Below are 23,865 nucleotides of genomic sequence, written 5' to 3'. Positions count from 1 at the left end.
CTCCCCACTATATCTAGGCTGAGGAAGGTGTCCTTCCAAAGAGAATGTGCTCCTAGATGCCAGTTCAAGCATAAGGGATAAATTCTGGTCTCACCCCCAATGGTCTCACAGACCGCCCAAGCCTCACAACTGCCCCCCACACTCAGTGGGACTAATTTGGCCTTATGCATCTTGCCCTGCTATTAGTCCATAGTCAGTGAGCTTGTACTAGCTCAGGTCAGCTGTTCCTATGAGTGTCACCATCATGGTCTTGACCCCTATGTTCATATTATTGATCCTCCCTCTCTTGGACTGGTCTCTGGTAGCTTGGCCTGTTGACAGAGGTTTCTGTCCTGCCAGGTCCTGCAGCTGTTCAGTCCCAAAAGAAACACATAGAGGATTACATTAATTATAAACCTGTTGGCCTGTTAGCTCAGGCTTCTTATTAACAAATTCTCACATTAACCCATATTTCTTGTCTGTGTTAGCCACATGGCTTGGTACCTATTATCAGTGAGGCATTCTCATCTTGCTTCCTCTGGTCTGGGTGATGACTGCAGACTGAGCCTTTCCTTTTCCCAGAATTCTCCTGTTCTGGTTGCCCCGCCTATACTTCCTGCCTGGCTACTGGCCAATCCGCATTTTATTAAACCAATAAAAGCGACAAATCTTTACAGGGCACAAGACCATTGTCCCACAGCATCAGCCCAGTGCTTTGCTGTGGATCTCTGTATCTGCTTCCATCAGCTGGCTGGATGAAGGGTCTATGATGACAATTAAGGGAGTCACCAATCTGATTATAGGGGAAGGCCAGTTTACACGTCTTCTCCACTGTTGCTTAGAGCTTTAACTGAGGTCATCTTTGTGAATTCCTGGGCATTTCCCTAGTTCCATGTTTCTTGATAGCCCTTTAATGGCTCCCTCAATCAAGATATCTCTTTTCATTTGTATATAGCATTCCAACTGTTATTTGCTACAGGAGTGATACATACAACAATGCCAGTCACTCTCTAATATAGAGAGACTGGCAGGAAGATACCCATTGACCTGCCTTGGCCTCCCAAGTGCTCAGAGTATAGATGTGGAAAACCTCTCCCAGCTTTCTCTTTCCTCCTATCTGACCCATACCCTTGCAGCACACTTTTATATACTCTCAGCTACCAGGCAAGACAAAATAAGACAAAGTTCATGTGTGCTTGCTAAACCACTCTGCTTCAGTAGCTGGAAAGACAGCTGTGCTTCAGAAATTGTAATATTTAACTACCATCACATGAAGTTGTTTTTATATTTCAGAGACATCTAAAACGACAAATTTAGAGAAGGGATATGATGAAGTTGAAACTGATCTGCAGATACCAAATTTGGCTGCTACAATAAATGAGCTGAAAGGTAAAGGAGTCACTGCCATAAAGATGTAGGTAATAAACCTCTGTATTATCCCATTGCTTCTATTTACCGCCATCTTCAACCTGTGGGCTCTTTCACCATATAGTAAATACTGTGAGTACCCTAGTTGTTCCTGTGCTTTTTCTGTAGCTAGACACCCACGCAGAAGACTCTGTAGTTCTGCACAGTAAGAGAGTCCTGGGCATCCAAGCCCGTTACATCTGACCCAGATACATTGATGGGTTCCTTCATCTCTCACACCTCTAATATTCGGTGAGATGTTCTAAAGTATGAAGGTACCACACTTAATACTTTCTATTTAAATCACCTTGTGACTACAATCAACAGCGTGATCAAAACCATTACACATTATATTGTGTTACTTTACATCTAGAAAGTTAAACATGTGAGTAGAATTGTTGACTGAGGACATATATGTGTTTAATTCAGTAGATTCTGTAATTGGAATATTTACTTATTCATTCTAGAATGATTATAGTTAAGTTATGACAGTAATTGTTTGAGAAAACTATTTCCTGGTTCTTAGCACTCAACTTTTTATGGATTGAAAACATTAATGAGATGAAATTATATAAATAAATTGGCAATAGGGCATAAAATGACACTGGGGAAAACCCTAGAATCACAAAGATATGCTGAAGAACTAGGAAAGTCCATTTTAGGAACTACAGAGTTGGCTCAGCAGTTAAAGGACTTCCAATACAAGGAAGAGGACTAGCAACCAGGTCAAACACATGTGAAATTCAGGATGCACATGACTGCCTACTTCTAATTCCAAGTTGCAAGGCAGACACTGGATCCTCAATGCAAGACAGCTATTTAGATTTAGCCATATGGGTAAGTGCTGAGTTTCTTCAGTAGACACTGCCTCAGTGAATAAGACAGAGGAGTGACAGAAGAAAACTCTACACACACACACACACACACACACACACACACACACACATTTGAGTGTGGCCAAAAACACCTACACAAAAAACACATAGACATAAGCAGGTGACACACACAACACACACATTGAATCGGAGAAAAGAAGTCCATTTGAAGACCATATAGAATCTTGAAAAGATGTCAAAGCCAAAATAACCATGAACAAACTTTAAGAAGTCACACATCACAAACTCAGAACTTCATATCAGATTATAGAGATGAACGCATGATGGTTCTAATGACAGATATACAAGGGCAGGCCAGTGAAAAGCGAGAACCTGGAAGTGAACTCCCACCTGCATGGCCAAAGGCACCCAGATTACTCAGTGGGAAATGGCAATGTGGTATCTATGTGCGGAGAAAACTGAATATCCCCAAACAGACATGAGCCTGAGATCTTAGCCTAAACATATGCAAAAAATACTTCAGCATAAACCAGAATACTTACCAATGAAAACTCAAAGGGAAAAATATTAGAAGAAACTGTAGCAACACCTACAGGATACTAGAGTTGAACTTGTATTTGGTCATTGGAGTAAAACACACCACCAAAAGAGAACAACAGACAAAATGTGCTTCAAAGGAGTTAAAGTTTTGATACATTTTCATTTAAAGAAACAGTGGTAGCATATTAACCCCTTGGGTTCATGTCCTCCCCAGGGATAGAATTTCGGCCATGTGTGTCCTGCCGCAGGTGTGCTCCTTCTCATGGAGCTTGCCCCAAATGTAATCTCAAGCAGTTTGGGGTTTTTTTTCCCCAATTAAACATGCCACTATTGGATGAATAAAAAAGCCTTACATGCTTATTCAGTGTTGTGACTTACACGTTACACATCCAGGTTAGACCATTAATACATTTTCTTCACAGGTGCTTGCATTTCACATTCAAGAGCTGTGAACACCTTGCTATCTCTCTGTGCTGGAACAAAACTGTGTGGTTTACTCACCGATAGGGTATTAACAGCAAATCCAGAGTAAACACGAAATGACTAGACCTCTCTGGCAAACAACTTACTGGGCTATCTGCATCATCCTAACCAAATGGTCCAAGAAACATTGAAAAGAGATGACAGAAGGAATTTGTGAGGAGGAAGATAGGCATCATGAAGGCAGAACATCGCTGTTGCAACCATGAACACACAGTAGCAATGGATGCTAGACAGGATTGGGCCTTTCAACTCCCCTTCAAGAACAAAGGTGTTCCCAATGGGGCTCCATCCCTTTTGATGATCTAATGACTATTAAGGTTTACAGAAGGAAAACGTGTATTTTCTCTAATGTTGTAGCCACTGAGGGATGAATTGGGAAAAGATGAGGCATGTAATGACAGGAAGTGTGATAACGGCACACAGGTAGCTACAACCATAACACAGCATTCATTCATATATATGCATATATATAACATTTAAAACTAAAGCTAAAAATTAAATTTTATACATGAATTTTATGATAGCCATTTTTGGTTGGACTACATCTGAAATAAACTAAAACCCAAATGACTGAGCACATCTTAATTAAAGAATTTGAAGTGGGAAGATCCACTTCTAATCCAGATCTTTGAGGTGGCCTGATACACCTTTAATCTAGGCCACAGCTGTTGGCAGCCTCTTTAAAAAAAAAAAAAAAAAAAAAAAGGTGGAAGAGCAAGGCTTGCTCTTTCTTTGCCTGCTTGCTCCTGCTCTCACCAGCAGGTCTGTTCTTTTAGTGGCATTATAGCCTACTTCTTTGAGATTCCAGCATATACTGAAGATCAGATGAGACATCCAACGTCATGGACTGAACAACTGCTGGATTCTTGGACCTTCTGTTGATAGACAGCCACTGTTGGGCTAGCTGGACCACAGGACCACAGCCTATAAGCCATTCTTATAAATCCGATAGATAGATAGATAGATAGATAGATAGATAGATAGATAGATAGATAGATGATAGATACAGGTGTGTGTGTGTATATATATATATATATATATATATATATATATAGAGAGAGAGAGAGAGAGAGAGAGAGAGAGAGATTCATTCTATAATTTCCGTTCCTCTAGAAAACCCTGACCGATATAAATGTCAGTATCATTCCTCATTTAATAGATAAGGAATGATGTAAATAAGAAGTCGATAAAATAAGGAAAAGCAGAAACAGATGGGAGAAAATCTATCACTCAAAACTGATAAGGATTCCTAGCCAAAGATGTAATGATAGATTAAAATGTAAGCAAAACTGAGAAGTATTCTCATAGGCAATTTTCTCCTTCACAAACTTAGCGATAGACCACTCTGGCTGGTTTTTATGTTGACACCAACTAGAGAACCACAATTGAGAACGTGCCTCCATACGATCCAGCTGTAAGGCATTTTCTTAATTAGTGATCAATGGGGGGATAGCCCAGCCCATTTTTGACAGTGCCATCCCTGAGCTGGTAGTTCTGAGTAGTAACAGAGTACACTCAGCAAGCCATGGAGAGCAAGCCAGTAAAGAGTACCCTTTCATGGCCTCTGCATCAGCTCCTGCCTCTAAGATCCTACCTTGTTTGAGTTCCCATCCTTCAATGGTGAACAGTGCTGTGGAAATGGAAGTCGAACAAACCCTTTCATCCCCAACCTGCTTTTGGTTATGGTGTTTTGTCACCGCGATAGAAACCCTAAGACAAGCTGGTACAGCGTAGGAGCACCTCTGCCAACAGGGTCACCTCCACTGTGCCGCCCAAGAGAGGTTCGGGGTTCACATTCCCGAGTGCGGCAACTGGTGAGGGAGAGGGTCAATTCCCTGGCCCACCACAGGTGGCAGAGTTAAGAGGGGAGGGCATCTTCCTCTCAGGGCTACCTAAGAAATGGGGAGGGCATGGCCAGATATAATACTCTGACGCCCCCAGGTCTATCTCTCCCCCACCTCTGCCAACAGGGTCAGCTCGACTGTGTGGTCAAGGCAAGGAGTAGGGCCCACTTTCTGAGTGCCACAGCTGATAAGGGCAGGGTCGGCTTGCTCATCTGTCACAGGCAGTAAGGGGCAAAGGGTAGGGGGGCTATCTTTCCCCCACCCACGTCTCCACATGAGAGCAGAGTAGTGGGGACAGCTCTCCCATGCCCACAGCTTAGGGGCTGGCTCATCCACACCTCCGCCAACACGGTTGGCTCTGTCGTACTGCCCGGGGTGCCGTGAGGTGCAGGACCTGCTCTCCTGAGCGTTGCAGCTGGTGGGGGACAAGGACAACTCCTGCTCTTATGACTTCAGGGCCAGCTCTCCCACCAGCTTCAGGCATTGATCTATTATATTTTCTTTTTAGCCATATTATATTTTCTTTGTAGTCCAAATACATACACTGTAACACTTCCTATTATCTCCCTTCCTTCTTGCACTTAATGTCCACTACCACAGGGGTGAAAATGAATGTATTCAGAGATGGAACTATATCTGAAAATCTGCATTTTAGTCACTTGAAGATTCTTATATTGTCATATTGTACCTTTTAAGTTCTTTCTCCAACATTTGTATATGGCATTTCTATTTGTTATTTGAGGCAAAGGTGCTGCATACAGCAGGACCAGAGTCACGCTCAGCATGTCGCAGACTGGCAACCTTCTCCATGCCTCAGCCTCCCTAGTGCTGCATTATAATACCTCCGCCCCCAGCTCTGTCCTTCCTGTTGTCTGACAAGCACCTGGGTAATGAACCTCAGTAAAATACCAGATAAGAGGCAAGGCTGAGAGGACAGTGTTTTCCTGATTGTTTACTGTGTGCCCGAATGCCAGAAGGAAGGTGTGCTTCATCACTGATGTATTTCCAGAACCACTGAATGATTTTCTTCTCACTTTTCAGAGCCACGTAAACCCAGTGACTTAGATGAGAATGCTGGTGAAGAGACAAATCTCCTGCACATGTCAACCTCCACTTTAATGAGATATTTGCTTAAAGGTAAAAAATCCACTGCCATCCAGACACGTGAAACAAATCTGTTCTTTCCCCACTGTTTCTATATACCAGTATTTTCAACCTCTGGGCCCCTCCAGTATACAGTGAATCTTACTAGCACAGAATGTGTTCCGGTATTTCTCCTATAAATAGAGACGTGCTTTGTGGTTCTGCACACTAACAGATCCTATGTGTGGATCCTGCCTTATCTCTACCCCAGGTAAAGTGATGTGTTTCCTTCATGCCTCACATCCTTAATTTTCAGCATGACATTATAAAGTGACATACTTTATACTTGACAGTTTTTCAATAATTTCTTCTTTAATCACCTTTACACTTCTGCAATCAATGGTGCAATCAATATCATTACACAGTTTTCTTCTGCCACATTGTGACTCTACAGTAGAGTGTGTGATTGGAGTGGTTGGATTCAGGATGTAGTTTCAATAGATACTGTATGGAATATCTATATATCCATTCTAGAATGGTTGTAGTTAATATTTGTGGCACTAATTATGTGAGAAAACTATTTCCTGATTCTTAGCACTAGACATTTTAGGGATACAAAATATCAGCAAGATTAAACTACACTGGTCACTTGGCAGTAGGACAGAAAGTGACCTGCAGATTGAGAAAATCCCTAGAATTCTAAAGTTACAGAGCAGAGCTAGAGAATTCTATTTTGAGGGCTACAGAGATGGTTCTGTAGTTAAGCCAGTTACAATGCAAGAAAGAAACAGAGTTTATTTCCCAAAAACCCTTGTAAAATGCAGCATCCTCAGCACCAACGATAATTCCAGGTTGCAAAGCAGAGACTGGCTTCCCAGTGCAGCCTTCGAGATTGGCCACACAAACTGGCTCTGAGTTTGACCAATGGACACAATAGCCTCGATGAACAAGGTGCAGGAGTGAAGAAAGAAGAATCTCCACAAACACCTCAGGCACACGTACACACAAACACCTGTGTGCAAACCCATCCATATATATACATACTGCACACACATACACATAGAAAAAGGGAATGAAGTCCATTTCAAAAATCATATAGAATCTTGAAAGAATGTCAAAGCCAAAAGAGTACACCAACTCATTGTCCAGTGTCTGATGGTCAACCCTAAAAACATACAGATAGATAGCCTTACCAGCCTGAACAGGTTATATTTAGAAATATATATGTATATATATATAAACATGTTCATACAATAACATTTGAGGGAGAGCAGGGTGGGGTATATAGGACAGTTGAAGGGAATAGACAAAAAATAAATAATATTAATATTAATATTTAATAAATTAAATAATTAAATTAATTAAATAATATTAAATATTAAACTAAATGTTTAATATTTATTAATAATGATAAATATTGTAGTTGAATTATAATCTCAAAAATAAAATTAAGAAAAAATATTGGCAACAAACTAGGAAAGGCTGCATCTCAGCATTGCAGAACCTAGTACCAAACTACAGCAATGAAAGCAGCATGGTTCTGCTGGCTGTCAGACAACACAGGCCTACGGTACGGCACAGACAGAAAGACACTCCCACCAGCATAGTCAACGGTACCCAGATCACTCAGGCGGGAATGGCGGTCTAGCACATACGGTGCCAGGAAAACCGAACATTCCCAAACAGAAGGGTGCTCGAGCCCTCTCATACGCGGACACTTCAACATACAGCAACGTCCTTTTTGTTGCTGATTAAATGAAAGCTAAAGTGCAGAAATATCAGACGAAAATGTGGGGGAGACTTACAGGCCTGCAGCAGGCTTGGCTTTATATTGGCAGTTGGCATAAAACACACAGTCAAAAAAGAAAAATACACAAACACTTGACTTAGTCTCAACTTAAAATTTTTTTTACATGCTTATTGAAAGAAGCGGTGGTAGTGTATTGTGCCCTCTGGTTCACATCCTCCCCAGGAATAGGCTTTTGACCATGTGTATATTAACAGGGGTATATTCCCTCTCATGGAGCTGGCCTCAAATGCAGCCACAAGGAGTTATCTGGTTATGTCCACAATTGTCATGCCACTATTACATCAATGGACATGTCTAACCTAAATCAGTTACTATTTTGACTTTGATGGCACACATATGGGTGAGGTCATTAGTACGTTGTCTCCTCAGCCACCTGCATAGCATCTTCCAGCACCATGAACACTGACCAAGTGGGTGTGAGTGTCCAGTGTGTTCCATCTTGCTGTCTCTGGGCCCTAGAACCAACGTGTGTGATCTATTCGCCAGTAGGGTATTAACATCAAATCCTTGGGGGTAGCCAGGAGCAATGACCATACCCTATATTCTTTTGGGGGTACCTCATAGATCTCTCTGCCAAGAAGCTTAAATGGGACATTTGTGGCATCCTAACCACCTGGCCCAAAAACCATTGCAAAAGGATGGCAGCAAGGATTTATGGGAAGGAAGATGGGGATCATGAGCATAGGGCATTGCTATTGTTATTGCAACCTCGAACACAGAGCTGCTGTGGATTCTAGCCAGGATGGGCCCTTTCAAGGATATAGAAGTTCCCAGTGAGACCCTAATCACTTTGAGAAGCTAATGACTGCTGACAGACTTAGGAAAAGGGAGTGACATTTCTCTATCAGTACAGCCGCTAAGGGATAATGTGGGAGAAGATGAGAGAGGGGAGAGGGGAAGGGACGCCAGAGGATAAAAGGAAAGTGAATATAATAATAATGTGCCCTACATAGTTATGAAACTTTCAAAACTAAAGAAAAATATTTATACATAAACATCGATATCATTTTTCATTTAATAGGTAAATTAAAGAATAATGAAAATAAGAGGGCGATAACAACAGAGTAAAAAGCAAAATCAGAATTGGAGAAAATATTTCACTTATATCTAGTAAGCATTCCTATCCAAAGATGCAATAATAGATCTAAAATGTAAGCATATTTGAGAAGTACTCTCACGGACATTTTCCTCCTTAACAAACTTTGCAATCACCAACATAACGTAAAAATATGATGTTCACACCTAAACATGAGAAAGACAACCCCATGCTACAAAGACTTAACACTCTGTGCTCACTGTCTGACGGACGCTAGAAGCCACGGGGCAAACGGAAGACAAGAGGGTGAGAAAGAGCCGTCCTGTGGGTGCCGCCTGTGATCCCAGCTCCTTGGAAGACTGATCCAAGAGAGTGGCAATTCACAGTCACCCAGGACAGCGCAGTGAGACCCTGTTTCAAAGTTGTGGAGTGCTTACCTTGCTTACAGAATGGTCATGTTCAGTCCCTAGTACGAGAGAGAGAGAGAGAGAGGGAGAGGGAGAGGGGGAGGGGGAGGGGGGAGAGAGAGAGAGAGAGAGAGAGAGAGAGAGAGAGAGAGAGAGAGAGAGAGAGAGAGAGAGAGAGAGAAAGGTAGACCAAATATGGACAAGGTTGTCAAGAAATTATGCAGGAGTATCTGAGGTTGGCAGGAGTTGACATGCTTGATGGGTAAAGCCACCTGTTGCCACACCTGACAGGCGTTACTCCTTAGGACCCCCTTGGTAGAAACGGAGAACTGGATTCTACCAGCTCTCCTCTAACGTGGGCAGCTCGTATGCAGGGCACATGGGGTCAGCCGAGCTCCGGCAGGATGGAGCAGCCTCCACGCCTGCCCTGCCATCTGCAGCAGAGGTGGCCTCATTCCCAGTCAGCCCATCTAAATTTTAACTCTCCAGTTAGAGAGAAAGGATAATGGACTCCTTTTGTGTGCTGAGTGGAAATGACGTGAGGGCAAATGGTTTTGGATCTGAGAGAAAGCAGAGGCACGTTGTTCTAACAAGCACCTGCCTTGGTGGACGGAAGTGTGAACATTTTAATCTTATGCAAGAAACACATTGTGGAAAAACTTCCCCATGTAAATTTGACCAGCTAACTTTGAGATAGGACTCTCTAACAAACCCACATTCTACATTTTATTTTAGGATTCATCCCTAAATAAAGATAAATTGAATCTGTATTTTTGTACTTTCTTTTTAACAGTATTCCAAATATATACACTATACCATTTCTTGTCATCTATCATCTCCGTTCCTTTCCATAGCTTAATTTTCACTGTAGAAATGCCATCGAAAAGCAGAGAAAGGTTTATGGAGGGATTAAACTGTATTTGCGAATTATCTAAGTCACTTGTAGTGGTATATATTGTCGTACTGGCGTTTTTTAAGTTCCTCCTCTGACATTTGCATATGATCTGTTATTTGAGACAAGGTGCAGGATATAGCAAGATTGACACTCAGTAGTAGGTTAACAGACTGGCAAGCTGATAACCATCCCCCTGCCTCAGCTTCCCTAATTCTGGAAATACAGGTGACTCTCTCATCTCTGTTCTTTGTTGCCTGACTTATACTCTAATACCACTGTCTAAGGAAGTATCAGGTATGACGCAAAGCTGAATAGAACAGGGTCTGTGCTTGTTAACTGCCCACCTGAGTTGCTGGGAGATTATTGTGCTTCAGAAGTGGGTTTTTTTCCTTTTGCATTATCATTGAATGGCATTGTTCTCACTTTTTAGAGTCATCTAAAACTAGCAGCTTCAAGAAGCAAGTAGTCAAAGGATCAAGCCTTCTGCACAAATCAACTTCTTCTGTGAAGAAGCATTTGCACAAAGGTAATGGACTCACTGGCATACTGGCGTGTGAGACAGAATTCTGCTCTTTTCCCACTGTTTCTATCTTCCGGTATTCTCAACACGGAGGCCCTTCCAACATCCAGCCAATATTAAACACACAATACTTTCCTTTTTTTTTTCTTGTGTAAAAAGACACCTCAGTGGAGGGCTCTGTGGTTCAGCATAGTACTAAGATGCTGTGTGCTGATCCCCTTGTCTCTCACCCAGGCAAACCAATGGGTTTCCTTCATCTCTCACGCCCTTACTTAATATTCTGCATTATATTATGAAGTGAGAGTCCTTGACACTTTCTCAGTAGCTCCTCTCTACATTGCCTTTACATGTCTGTGGTTGTGACTACAGTCAATGGATGCCAACAGTATCATCATGCATTTCTTCTGCCTCTTTGTAACCGTGCAGTAGAGAGTGTGAGTTGAGTGGCCAGATTTAGGACTTGTCTGTTTTTAATTCAGTAGCTACTGTGTGGAATCTCTACATACCCATTCTAGAATGAGTGTAGTTAATGATTATGGCAGTAATTTCATGAGGAAACTGCTAGTTCTTACCTCTAGACCTTTTAGGGATCCAAATGTTAAAAGATTAAATTGTATTAGTCAGTTGATGATAGCACAGAAAATGACCTAAAGATTCTGAGAAAATCCCTGGAATCCCAAAGATAGGTTGTAGAACTAGAAAATTCCATTCCGGGGGCTACAAATGTGGCTCAGAGGTTAAATAGCTTGCAATGAAAGAAAGAGGGTCAGAATTCAGATCCCTAAAACCCATGTAGAATGCACGGTGCACACAGCAGCCCATCTGTAATTCTAGGTTGCAGGGCAGAGACAGTATCCCCAGAGCAAGTTGACGACTGAGATTAATTATGTGAACCGGCTCTGCGTTGGATAAATAGATACTGCCTCGTGGAATAAGAGGGACGAGTGACGAGAGAAGATTCTCCACAAACACCTCAGACCACCACAAAAAAGTTCCCAAAAGCACAAATAGCTACACAGAAGTATACATAGGCGCACTTAGTGCAGATAATCCTGCCACACCTATGCATGTGAAGAGCACAGTGGAAAAAATCAGTCTCACTCCTATGGAATCTTGAAGCAAAGTCATAATAAAGTTAATTGTGAACAACCAAGAAAGAATCGCACTTCACCATTTCAGAACTTAGGACACAGTTGAGTCACAACAGAGAGGTGACATAGACCAGTGATTTAGAAGAGAGAACCCGTAAGTAAAGTCCCACCTATGAGGTCAGGGACACCCAGACTACTCAGTGGGAAAAGGCAGTCCAGCACATAGGGTGCAGAAAAAAAATGAATGTCCCCAAACAGAAGGTTACCTGAGCCCTTAGCTTAAACTGTGAACAAAAAATACTTCAGCATAAATCAAAATCCTCACAAATGAAAGTTAAACTTAAAAAAAAAACTTAGAAAAAAATATTGCAGAAACTTACAGTATCGCAGATTTAGCCATATATTGTGGAGCTGATATAAGATCCCAGTTAAAAAGGAAAACTTCAAATTAGGCTTCATCAGAATTAAGGTTTTTTTACCAGTTTTTTAAAGAAGCAATGGTGGTAGGTGCTCCTTGGCTCCACTTCTTCCCGAGAACAGGCTGTGGACCATGTGTCTACTACCAGGAATGCATTGCGCCTCATGGAGCCGGCCTCAACTCCAATCACAAGGAGTTTGTTATTTTCAAAATGGTGATGTCGCCATTGCACCAGTGGACATGTCTTGCCTGCCCATGATCAGTATTGTTGTTTACATGATACATGGCTGAATGAGACTGAGCTTTCTCCCCAGCAGCCTGCATTAGAGCTTCCAGCCCTGTTGACATTTGCCAACAGGAAAGAGTCTCCAGCTCAGTTCTGTCTTGATATCTCTGTGACAGAAACAAAGTGCACACTTTCTTGCCATCTAGCCCTGATTGGTAATGAGGAGCAGTAACAATAGCCAACCCTGGTGGGCACCTCCCAGACCTTCCTCACCAACAATGGGATGAGGTGACTGTATCATACTGCTCAAATGACTCAGGAAATATTGCAAAAAGGTGGCAGAAAGAACTTATAAGCAGGAAGATGGGGATCTTGAAGCTATGACATTGCTGCTGCAACCATAGATACACAAAAGCTATGGATTCTAGCCAGGATTGGACCTTTCAACTGTCCTTCAAGGAAAGAGGAGTTGCCAATTAGGCTCCGTCCAATGTCAGGAGCTGATGACTGCAAATGTTGGCAGAGGAAGATCTTTTCTTAATTCTCAGCAGTACTAAGAAAAGAGGATGTACGCAGAAATAAAGGAGAGGGGACACCAGAGGGCAATAGGCCGGTGAGCGCACTCATAGCTCAGTGGATGAACTTAGAAAACTCTAGAAGTAAGGAAAAAATAAATTTTGTGCATGAATAAAGTATTTTTAACTTTTATTTATTTTTATTTCATGTGCATGGGTGTTTGCCTGTATGTATGTCTTTGGAAAGGTGTCAAATCCTCTGGAACTGGAGTTATAGACAGTTGTGAATTGCCATATGGGTGCTGGGAATTGAACCGGAGTCCTCTGGGAAGAGCAATCAGTGGCCTTAACCACTGAGCCACCTCTCCAGTCCCTGAAAACATTATTTTTATTTAATAGATAAGTATAACAGAAATAGAAGTGCAGCTGCAGCAGAAAAAAAGCTGCTCATAGGATGGGAGAAAATATGTATTTTTATGTATGGTAAGGATTCGTATTCAAAGACATGAAAATAGAGATATAAAATGCACATAAACCTGGAAAATATTATATCTAATAGATACTTCCTTTAGACGATTCTGCAATGGCTCACTGAATATGAACATGATGACTGGTAGTGTGAGATAAACCGGACCCAAACTGCCAAGATATAGCACACTGTGTCCATTAAATGGCTGTTATTAGAGAACAAAAATGTGAGAGAAAAAAAAATCTCATTTATAAGTGTGAGAGAGCACCCTGTCCTGTGGTTACAACCTGAAATCCAAGGTCCTTGGGAAGCTGATGGAAAAGGATATCAGGCAGGGTATGCCGGCTCAGGCTTCTAATCTTGGCACTTGGGAGGCAGAGGCAGGCAGATCTCTGAGTTTGAGGCCAGCCTGGGCTACATAGCAAGTTCCAGGACAGCCAGGGCTACTTAGTGAGACTCTGTCTCCAAAAAGAAAAGAAAGGGAGAGAGGAAGGAAGGAAGGAAGGAAGGAAGGAAGGAAGGAAGGAAGGAAAAAAAGCTAATGCTGCACCTCCAACCTGTGCAGCGTGCTGAGATGATGAGGCCGTGTCTCAAAATCTCAAGAACAACAGGGTGGGACAGGTGGCGTTCGGGGGTGGAGCACTTGTCTTGCATACAGAATGCCCAGGTTCAGATCACAGTGCTCGACACAAATAGAAAAGGAGGAAAAGGAGACCAAGCGCTGGCAGGTTTGTCAAACTGTGACTGATGAGGTGGCTCAGAGGGTGTTTGGACCCAAACCTTTCGCAGGTTGAGCCCTAGATTCACATGGGAGAAACAGAGAACTGGCTTGGGCCAGTTGTCGTCTGACCCCACAGGAATGGTATACAGAATATGAACACACTGTGTGGGCATTCACACATGTGTGCTCACACAAACACACACGCACACATACACAAACACACACACACAGAGACAAATAAAAATATAATTTAAAAAAAATTAGGAGAGGAAAGAAATGAGTACCAAGGTAACATGGTATCACCTGAGCTCCAGCAGGCTTCAGCAACTTTCCCTTGACAGCTCTGCCATTTGCCTCCCAGGTGACCCCTGTCTGGTAACCTCTGCCTCATCCAGTAGGCTGAACGGGGACAACATGAGGACAGTAATTTTCCACCTGAGCGTCTGACATTGGGTCTGTGGGAGAACCCCAAGAGCCCACGATTGGCAAAGGCATTCGCCTTGGCGGATGGAAGTGTGACCATTTCATTCTCATCTGAGAAATACGAGTAGACACTGGAAGCATGCAAATTTGTCTGCACAGCTGTCTTAGCTAAGGCTTCTTCCATTGCTGTGATGAAGTGCCATGACCGAGGCAGCTTGGGGAAGGAAGGGTTTGTTTCACTCGCTGTTCCGTACAGCATTTCATCATCTAAAGCAATGAGGGCAGGACCTGGAGGCAGGAGCTGAGGCAGAGGCTGTGGAGGTGCTGCTTATTGACTTACTCCCCACGGCTTGCTCCGCCTGCTTTCTTAGAGAACCCAGGAACTCCAAGCCCAGGAATGGCACCACCCACAATGGGCTGGGCCCTCCCCCATCAATCACTAATTAAGAAAATGCCTTACAGCTGGACCTCATGGGGGCCTTTTCTCAACTGAGGTTTCTTCTTTCAGATAACTCTAGCTTGGCTGCTTCAGACAGAATCTAGTCCTCGTTCCTGAGTGTCATACTGATTAGCTGTGTTAGTGAAAGACCTTTTTCTCATTTTTCAGATAAGTCCAAGACTAAAACGTTAGGCAAGAACGTTGGTGAAGGCACATCTATGCTGCGTACGTCTGCCACTGCTAAGAAGAAGCGCGTACTCGGAGGTAGGAAAGGGAACGCATCCTTCATCCATCACATCTTCTCTTTTCTGCACGATGTTCCGAAAGGAGAATGTGCTGTGACCTATCCACCAGTTGCTTCTTCGGTGCCCTTTAAGTCTGTAGTGCTTGTATCATCAGAGCTGCGGTGTCAGGGTTTCTTAATTTTCCTATTATGTATGCTTATGTTTCTACAAAATAGAGTGTGTTGTCGGCTAAGGGGCCTGGATACTTTTAACTTTAAGAGACCAGCAGTTTATTTGAAAATTATGGATAATAGTTCTGCCAGTAAATAAGTGGAGAACCTATTTCTAAGTATCTTCTCCAGAAATAGACTTTATAAATTTGAAATGTGAATCATGAATTGCATTGTTGATAGCCAACACTACATTATGGGGATCAAAAGCTCTAGGAAAATCCCTAGGATTTCAAAGGTATTTTGCAGGAATATGAAGTGGTCCATTTGGAAGTTCACATGAATTTCCAGAGACCATAATAGTTTAAATAATCAGGTAAAAGAGCAAAATAAAGACCTTCTAACCTGAAAGTTCCTGACCAAGCTACGGCAGTATGGGTCTGGCATGCACACAGAAGGCGCAGTAACCATACCAGAGAGATCTGAGAAATGAACTCTAACCTACATGGTTGATGATTTCAAAACCACATAATAGGGGAGAAGGGTCTGCTCCATGCAGTGCAGGGAAAATCCTGAAGCAGAAGCGTGAAAGGAGCCTGTGCTACATAAGTCAGCATGAACACAGACCTTACAAGAAAAAGCTAAAATACAAAAACACTGGAAGAAAACATAGGTGAAAATCTACATAATGGGGCTGCAGGAAAGACTCAGTAGATAGGATGTTGTGAGCTCATATTCCACACAGAGACACATATTACAAAATGTAAATTAATATTTAAGAAACATAAATCATATTTAAGAAAACTACATGATGGTTGTTTTGGAAATGTATTTTTGTATTGGCCTTAAAGACACAGTCAACAAGAGAAAATATAGACAAGTTAGAGTTCATCAAAATTAAAAACTTATAAACACCAAGGAAAATATAATTTTGCACTTACTATGTATGCGTTTAAAAGGTAAATAAAGTGGGGCAGTGCCAATGGAGCAACAGGGCTATCCACAAGAAGGAATTGTAGTTCTAAGTGGTCAGAGTTCCCAGACAGAAAACATTGAAATTCAGCACTTAAACTCAATAAACAGTTAGTTGGCTGAAGCTTGAGGTTAGGAGTACTTGCAGAAAGTCCATTACTGCAGAGGGTTAGGTCTCCTCCCTTAGGGAGACAACAATGGATCCCACCCAGGGAGTGGTTTGCCTATAGAATGCTTTGGTCGTAAGCGTGACTTTCCTTGTTCTGGCAACTGAATGTTTAACTAAGAATGTAGCCCACAATCTCCAACTTGTCGGTTTGTCCCTTGTATCATGTTAATGCAGTTTTTATCTTACTCCTACCTCTCGGGGTCAGGGTATTTTAAGCAAATGGAAATTAAACGCGGGTGATTTCAGAATTCACTAGAACTCCCTTCCAGCACGGTTTTATGTTTCAGTTTTATTATTTCACTCATGTCTTCCTTCTCTTTACTTATTTTTCTAATCCCCATACCCCTACCCTGGTAAGTGGTGTCTTAACCGAAGCTGTCTCCAACAACAGGTATATAACGTAGTTGAACCAGACCCCACACATATTCTCCCCCTTCCAACTCTCCAGAATGTCTTTGATTTAAAAAGTCAGGAGAACCTGTATACATTTTACACATCAGGATAAAACATTCTGATATCTTATATTTCAGTCCCTTGTGGTTCTGTTCATTGTCCTACTGTTTTTAAGTTCTTCTTATGACATTTATAAAGGGCATCCCATGTGTATTTTGGCATGCGGGTTCTGTGATTATCAAAGCTGGCATTTTATTCAGTATGTAGGCAGCCTGGCAGGCAGTTGCTCATGTGCCTGTCTCGATGGATCTCCCACGTTCTAGAATACAGGCGTGTGACCCATCACCCAGCTCTAGTCCTCCTGTTATATGATTTATGCTCTAATAAAATACTTTTATTAAGTATCACCTACCAGAGAGTCTGCTGTTTGTTTGTTTGTTGTCAACGTGACATAAACTTGAGTCAGCTAGGAAAGGGTACCTCACCTGAGAAAATATGTCCTTCAGATTGATCTGTAGGCAAGTCTGTAGGGTGTTTTCTCAATTAACGACTGAAGTGCAAGGGCCCGCTATGGGTGGTGCCCCCTAGGCAGGTGGTAACCAGGTACACAAAAAGGCAAACTGAATGAGCTGAAAGCGAGGGGTAAGCAGTGTTCCTTCCTCCTTAGTGTTCACTCCAGTTACAGCCTCCGGGTTCCTGCCCTGCTTGAGTTCCTGCCTTGGCTTCTATCTCTGATGGGCTGTAATTAGATTGTGTAAGCCAAATAAATCCTTTCTTCCCTAAGTTGCTTTAATCGTGGTCTTTATCACCGTAATAGAAAGCAAAGTAGAACACAAGGGCTTGACAGAAGCTCTTCATGATGGTTCACTTTGTACCTGAATAGCTAAAACAGTCAACTTGCAATACACTGAATGGTATTGTTTTTACTTTCCAGATCCCTCTAAAACCAGAAATTTAGAGATGCAGATGATTAAGGGGACAAGTATTCTGCGCAAGTCAGCCTCTGCCTCGAAGAAACGCGGGCCCAAAGGTAAAGCAGTAGCTGGCGCACAGATGTGTAAAACAGAACCCTGTTCTTTCCTCCCTGTTTCTAGTTTCCAGTATTTGCAATCTCTGGGCCCTTCCAACATACAGGTAAAGTTACAAAAGCAAGATGTGTTCCGGTATGTTTCCTGTGAACAGACTCCTGGGTAGAGGGCTTTGTTATTCTAGGCAGAGATTCCTCCTTGCCTCTAACAATGGTAAATTGGTGGGTTTCCTTCGTCTCCTATACTCTTGATATTATGTGTGATGTTCTGAACTGAGAATGTTTGAGACTTCTTCACTAGTTCCTTTTAAAGTCACCTTTATATTTCTGTGGTCATGACAGCAGTCAATGGTGCAGTCAACATCCTTGCACAATTTTCTTCTGCCACTTTGTGTCTGTACAACAGACTGTGTGAGTGGGGTGGTTAAATTCGAGACATGTCTGCTCTTAATTCAGTAGCTACAGGATAGAATATCTATGTTCCATTCTAAAATTATTGTAATGTTTAGTGATAGCAGTAACTGCATGAGAAAACTCTTTCCTGGTTCTTAGCACTAGAGTTTTTAGGAACTGAAACATTTAAAAGATTAAATTATACTAGTCAGTTGACAGTAGCACAAAAAAATGAGCTACAAACTTTGGGGGAAAAAATCCCTAGAACCTCAAAGATGTAGTTGAATGTTTTCCTCTGTCACATTGGTCCCCCGGAACAGTTTCTTTCCTGCTCACGGGTCCCCATAGCTGCTTATGAAATAACACTCTGAGGCTTAATATCAATTACAACTGTTTAGCCAATGGCTCAGGCATATTACTGACTAACTCTCATAATTAAATTAACCCATTTCTATTCGTCTGTGTATTATCACAAGGCTGTGACTTACCAGCAATGCTCCAGCATGTTACTCCTTCGGCGGCTATGTGGCATCTTCTGTACTCTTCCTTGCTTCTCTCTGCATCTTTATTTGGATTTCCTGCCTAGCTATATTTTTCCTGGCCATTGGCTAACACAATTTTATTCATCAACCAATAAAAGCAACACATATTCGCAGCATACAGAAGGACATTCCACATGATAAAGATACGTTGTAGAACTAGAAAATTCCATTTTGGAAGCTGCAGAGATTGTTGAGTAGTTAAAAGGGCTTGCAATGAAAGAAAGTGGGGACAGCATTCAGATCCGCAAAACCCATGTAGAATGCAGAGTGCACATGGCAGCCCATCTGTAATTCTAGGTTACAGGGCAGAGACAGGATCTCCGGAGCAATCTGGCTGCTGAGGTTAGTCACATGGACTGGCTCTGGGTTGGATCAATAGACACTGTCTCATTGAATGAGAAGAAGGAGTGAAGGAAGAAGATTCTTCACAAACATCTCTGACCACCACAAAAATATATTTTGGTCTCACAAAAATATATGCAAATACCTCCGCCCCAGTTATACACGTAAATAGAACAAGGGAAAGATCCCTTTCAAATCCACATGGAATCTTGAAACAGTGTCGTAGGTAAATTAATTCAGAACAACTGAGAATGAATCGCACTTCGTAATTGCAGAGCTTACTACAGAGCTACATTAATAAAGACAGCATGATTCTCACAAAAGGCAGGTAACAGAGACCAGTGAAACAGAGACTAATCCCAGAGGTACAACAATGTGATGGCTAACCTCGGCTGCCAGCTTGACGGCATCGGGAATCAGCTAAAACCCAAGTAATTGGGACGCCTGTGAGGGTTTTTCTGACTCTTTTGAGGTGGGGAAACCCACCCTAAATCTTGCGACACCTTCAGGCGGCAGCCCACGTACAAGGACATGGAAATCGAAAGCTTTTGCTTTTCTCCTGCTTTCCCTCATCCTCACTGGTAAGTCCATCCGCCCTGCAGCCGAGGCATTCCTTCACGGGTGTTAGAACCCACTTCATCAGGAGTCCAACACAGACTGAGTTCCAGCAGTCCTCTAGAAATCCTCCAGAGTGCCAGCACCAGGCTGGGACTTCCGGGACATTGAGCTGCAAGGACTCAGCAACTTCCTAGTCTCAGCCTTTCTATCAGGAGACAGCCATTGCTGGACCAGCCAGACCACAGAATGGAAGCAGCTCAAACAAACCCTCTTTTAATACATAAACATTCATGCTATCCAGTCCTGTTTCTTTAGAGAGCCCTGACTAATAAAAACAATATGGTGTTAGGAATCAGTTTAACAATATATCTACTTAACAGTATAATGTGGTTATACACGTAGATCATGCAACCTTCAAGATCACTACCCAAAAGATGGTAAGAGTGTAAGAGCCTGAGACAGTGAATGACTGCTAGGAAATATTTTCTTGTGGACACTGCAGGGCAGCTGCACATACGAACTCACAGCAGTCATGACAGCATGAACAAACCCTGTGTAAGTCCAAGTCATACCAAATCTCAGCATGGAGAGGGGTTGGACACACAATCCCAACTGAGGCATGGAGCTATTGGAAATTATTAGCTACTAGTTGGAGACCTGTCTTTCTCTCAGAATGTAGTCACTGGCAAGATAGCCACTCCATTGGAAAAACTACACTCCAAGAATATTTGGGCTCCACAAATTGGTCTTAAAGAAATCAAAAGAAGCCAGGCAATGATGGCACATGCCTTTAATTCCAGCACTTGGGAAGCAGGTAGTCAGATCTCTATGAGTTCGATGTCAATCTGGTCTACAGAGCCGAGTTCCAGGACAGACTCCAAAGCTACACAGGAAAACCCTGTCTCAAAGAGAAAAAAAAGAAGAAGAACTCAAAAGAACCTGTGCACTGGTGGTGCACACCTTTAATCCCAGTACTTGGGAGGCAGAGTCAAGTGGATCTCTGTAAGCCTGAGATCAGCCTACTCTACAAAATAGAGTTCCAGAACAGTCAGAGCTAAACAGTGAAACCCTGTCTTGGGAAAAAAAACTAATTCAAAGAAAAAGGACACAAAGTTAGGAACACAGATTTAACTCGAGAAGGATTAGGGAAGGGAATGTATATAAACACGTTGTGTGAAACTCACAAGGAACTAATAAAGAAAGTGGAAGAGAAGAAAGGAAGGAAGGCAGGCAGGAAGGAAGGAAAAGGAGGGGGAGGAAGAAGAGGAAAAGGAGGTGACCTCAGAAATAAACTCTCATCTGCATTGTCAAGGGCACCAAGACAACTTAATGGGAAAAGGCAGTCTAGCCCCTATAGTGCGGGAAGACATAATGTCCCCAAATAGAAGGATGCCTGAGCCCTTAAATTATACACAAAAATACTTCAGTGTAAGTCAAAATTCTTACAAGTGAATGTTAAACTACAAAATAATAGAAAAATATATAGGGAAAATGTACAGAATAATAAATATGGCTATGTATTTCATAGTTGACATAAAACACAGCCAAAAAGGAAAATTACAGACAAATTTGGTTTTATCAGAATTAAAATTCTTGACATGTCTCTTTCACCAAACAACAGTAGTGCAAGACCCCCAGGCCCATGATTTTACTAGGAATAGGCTTTGACCATGCGCATACTGTTCCTGGAGCTGCCCTCAAATGCAGTCGCAAGTACTTGGTTATCTCCAAAACAGTCATGCCACGATTGTACCAGTAGACAAACCTTGCTGCACAGTTAGCATTATGGGTTACATGGCACACAGTTGGTTGAGAACTTTAATGAGTTCCCTTCTCCCCAGGTAGCATGCATGGCGCTTTCAAGCACAGTGAACAATAGTCAATAAGGAGCAACTTTGTAGTGTAGTCCCGTCTTGATATCTCTGTGCCCTGGATAAACTGTGTGATATGTTAACCAATCACGTCTCGTTATGTAAGTCTGGTGGGTAACAAAAAGCAATGACAATAGCATATGTTCTTTGGGAGGCGGGGCTCACAGACTTCTCTGGTCCACCACCTAAATGGGACATTTAAAACATCATACCCAAACGGACCAGGAAACATTACTTAAGAGATGTCCCAAACAATTTAAGAGCAGGAAGATGGGAGTCATTGCCATGAATTGCTTCCATGAAGATACAACACTGCTGCTGTAACCATAAACACAGAGCAGCTGTGGATACTAGCCAGCATTGATCTTTTCAATCATCCATCAAGAATGGAGGGCTTGTCAACGAGACCCCACCCACTCTGAGGACACGGCGACTATCAATGTGTATTGCATTATTTCTTTTCCATATTGTTGTATCTACCGTGGGACTAGGAGGAAGAATATTCACGGGAAACATTGACCCCAATCACAGAGAGGCAACACTTCATAGTCATTGTATGGCTATTGGAGAGAAAACAGAAAGGAAAGCAGAAAGCGAAAGAAAAAATTATTGACATTTACAAGTGTGCAAGAAAGAACAGTCTGTGGGTGCGGCCTGTAACCCCATTTCCTTGGGAGGCTGATGCAAGAGAATGACATGTTCACACCTACCCTGAGTAGTGGTAACAGTGAGACCATGTCTCAAAGTTGTCAGAAGCAAGAGGTGGGATTAATATGGTTCAGAGGTGGAGTACTTACTTGCCTTGAAACAAACAGAAAAGGAGAATAAATTTTGGTAAGGATGTCAAGAAATTATAAACAGGTGGGGGAGGGTTATCAATGGATAAAGGCACTTACCACTAAACCTAACATGAATTCCATCCCCTTAATACATGCTAGAAACAGAGAACCTACCTGTTCCAGTTGTCCTTTGACATCGACAGTTGCAAATAAATCCACTGTAATTTAATGTTTTCAGAGAGAAAAAGAAGTCATGACTAGGTACACATGGTGTCCCCTATGCTGCAGTAGGCTTAACCAGCTTCTCCTGTATCCCTGCCACCTGCAGTACAACTGGTCTCTCAATCTCAGTGACCCTCTGGACCCTAGAGTGTCTATTGCTGGGAGGAGACACCATGACCGTGGCAACTCTTTAAAGGAAAACATTTAGTTGGGTTGGCTCGCTTACAGTTCAGAGGTTCAGTCCATTATCATCCTGGTGGGACATGGCAGCATGCAGGAAGACATGGTGCTGAGGAAGTAATTGAGAGTACTACGTTGTGCAGGCAGCAGGAAGTGGTCTCAGTCACACTGAGGGAAGCTTGAGCAAAAGAAACCTCACAGCCCGCCCCCACAGTGGCACACTTCCTCCAACAAGGTCTTATCTCCTCACAGTGTCACTCCCTGTGGGGGCCATTTTCTGCCAAACTGCCACACCCTCGTTCACATTTGACCATCTGATCACAGAGAGAGGGAGATGTTCTCCTTGTGTGTGCAGAATGTGAGAGTAAATGGATTTGCTCCAGAGCATCCAACCCGGGAAACTGAAGGAAACTCCCAAGTGCATGTAGTTCATACAAGCACTTGCCTGGATGCACTTGCCTGGATGAACGAACATTTGAATGTTTCATTCTTGTGCAAGACATACAATGTCGAAACTGAAAACATTCTTATATACTTAGCCAAGTTTGAGGGCAGCTTCTCTAACAGACATGAGTCTACTTTACTTCAGCATGTGTCCCAATGGAGAGATAATGAATCTATATTTTTTTACATTTTTATTTTATTTTGTGTGCTGGGAACCGATTCTGGGTCCTTGGGAAGAGCAGTGAGAACTCTTAGCCCCTGAGCCCCACAATCTACATTTTTTGTCATATTTTCCTTTTAGTAGTATCCCAAATATACACAGCTATATTTCTTATGCTCTCCCTTTATTCTTGCACTTTTTTTCCTTGTAGGAATATCAATTTCTACTTAAAAGCACAACCTTAGGGGGCTAGGGAGATGGCTCGGCGTTAAGAGCA

General features: G+C 42.4%; 1 protein-coding gene across 1 annotated transcript in view; it reads left to right on the top strand.

Annotated features, from left to right (window-relative positions):
- Ccdc7 (coiled-coil domain containing 7) overlaps positions 1-23,865 on the top strand; it is a 185,079-nt gene that overhangs the window by 144,426 nt on the left and 16,788 nt on the right. The window contains exons 46-51 of the mRNA XM_087900322.1: positions 1,273-1,368; positions 6,131-6,226; positions 10,751-10,846; positions 15,311-15,406; positions 18,005-18,233; positions 20,335-20,369. Of these exons, the coding sequence (XP_087756448.1) occupies positions 1,273-1,368; positions 6,131-6,226; positions 10,751-10,846; positions 15,311-15,406; positions 18,005-18,233; positions 20,335-20,369 (648 nt within the window). The remainder of the gene's footprint in view (positions 1-1,272; positions 1,369-6,130; positions 6,227-10,750; positions 10,847-15,310; positions 15,407-18,004; positions 18,234-20,334; positions 20,370-23,865) is intronic.

This window comes from Myodes glareolus, chromosome 22, assembly GCF_982192425.1.
Source record: "Myodes glareolus chromosome 22, mMyoGla1.1, whole genome shotgun sequence".
NCBI lineage: Eukaryota > Metazoa > Chordata > Mammalia > Rodentia > Cricetidae > Myodes > Myodes glareolus.
Note: the sequence above shows the minus strand (reverse complement) of the source record. Positions and strands in the feature narration are given on the sequence as shown.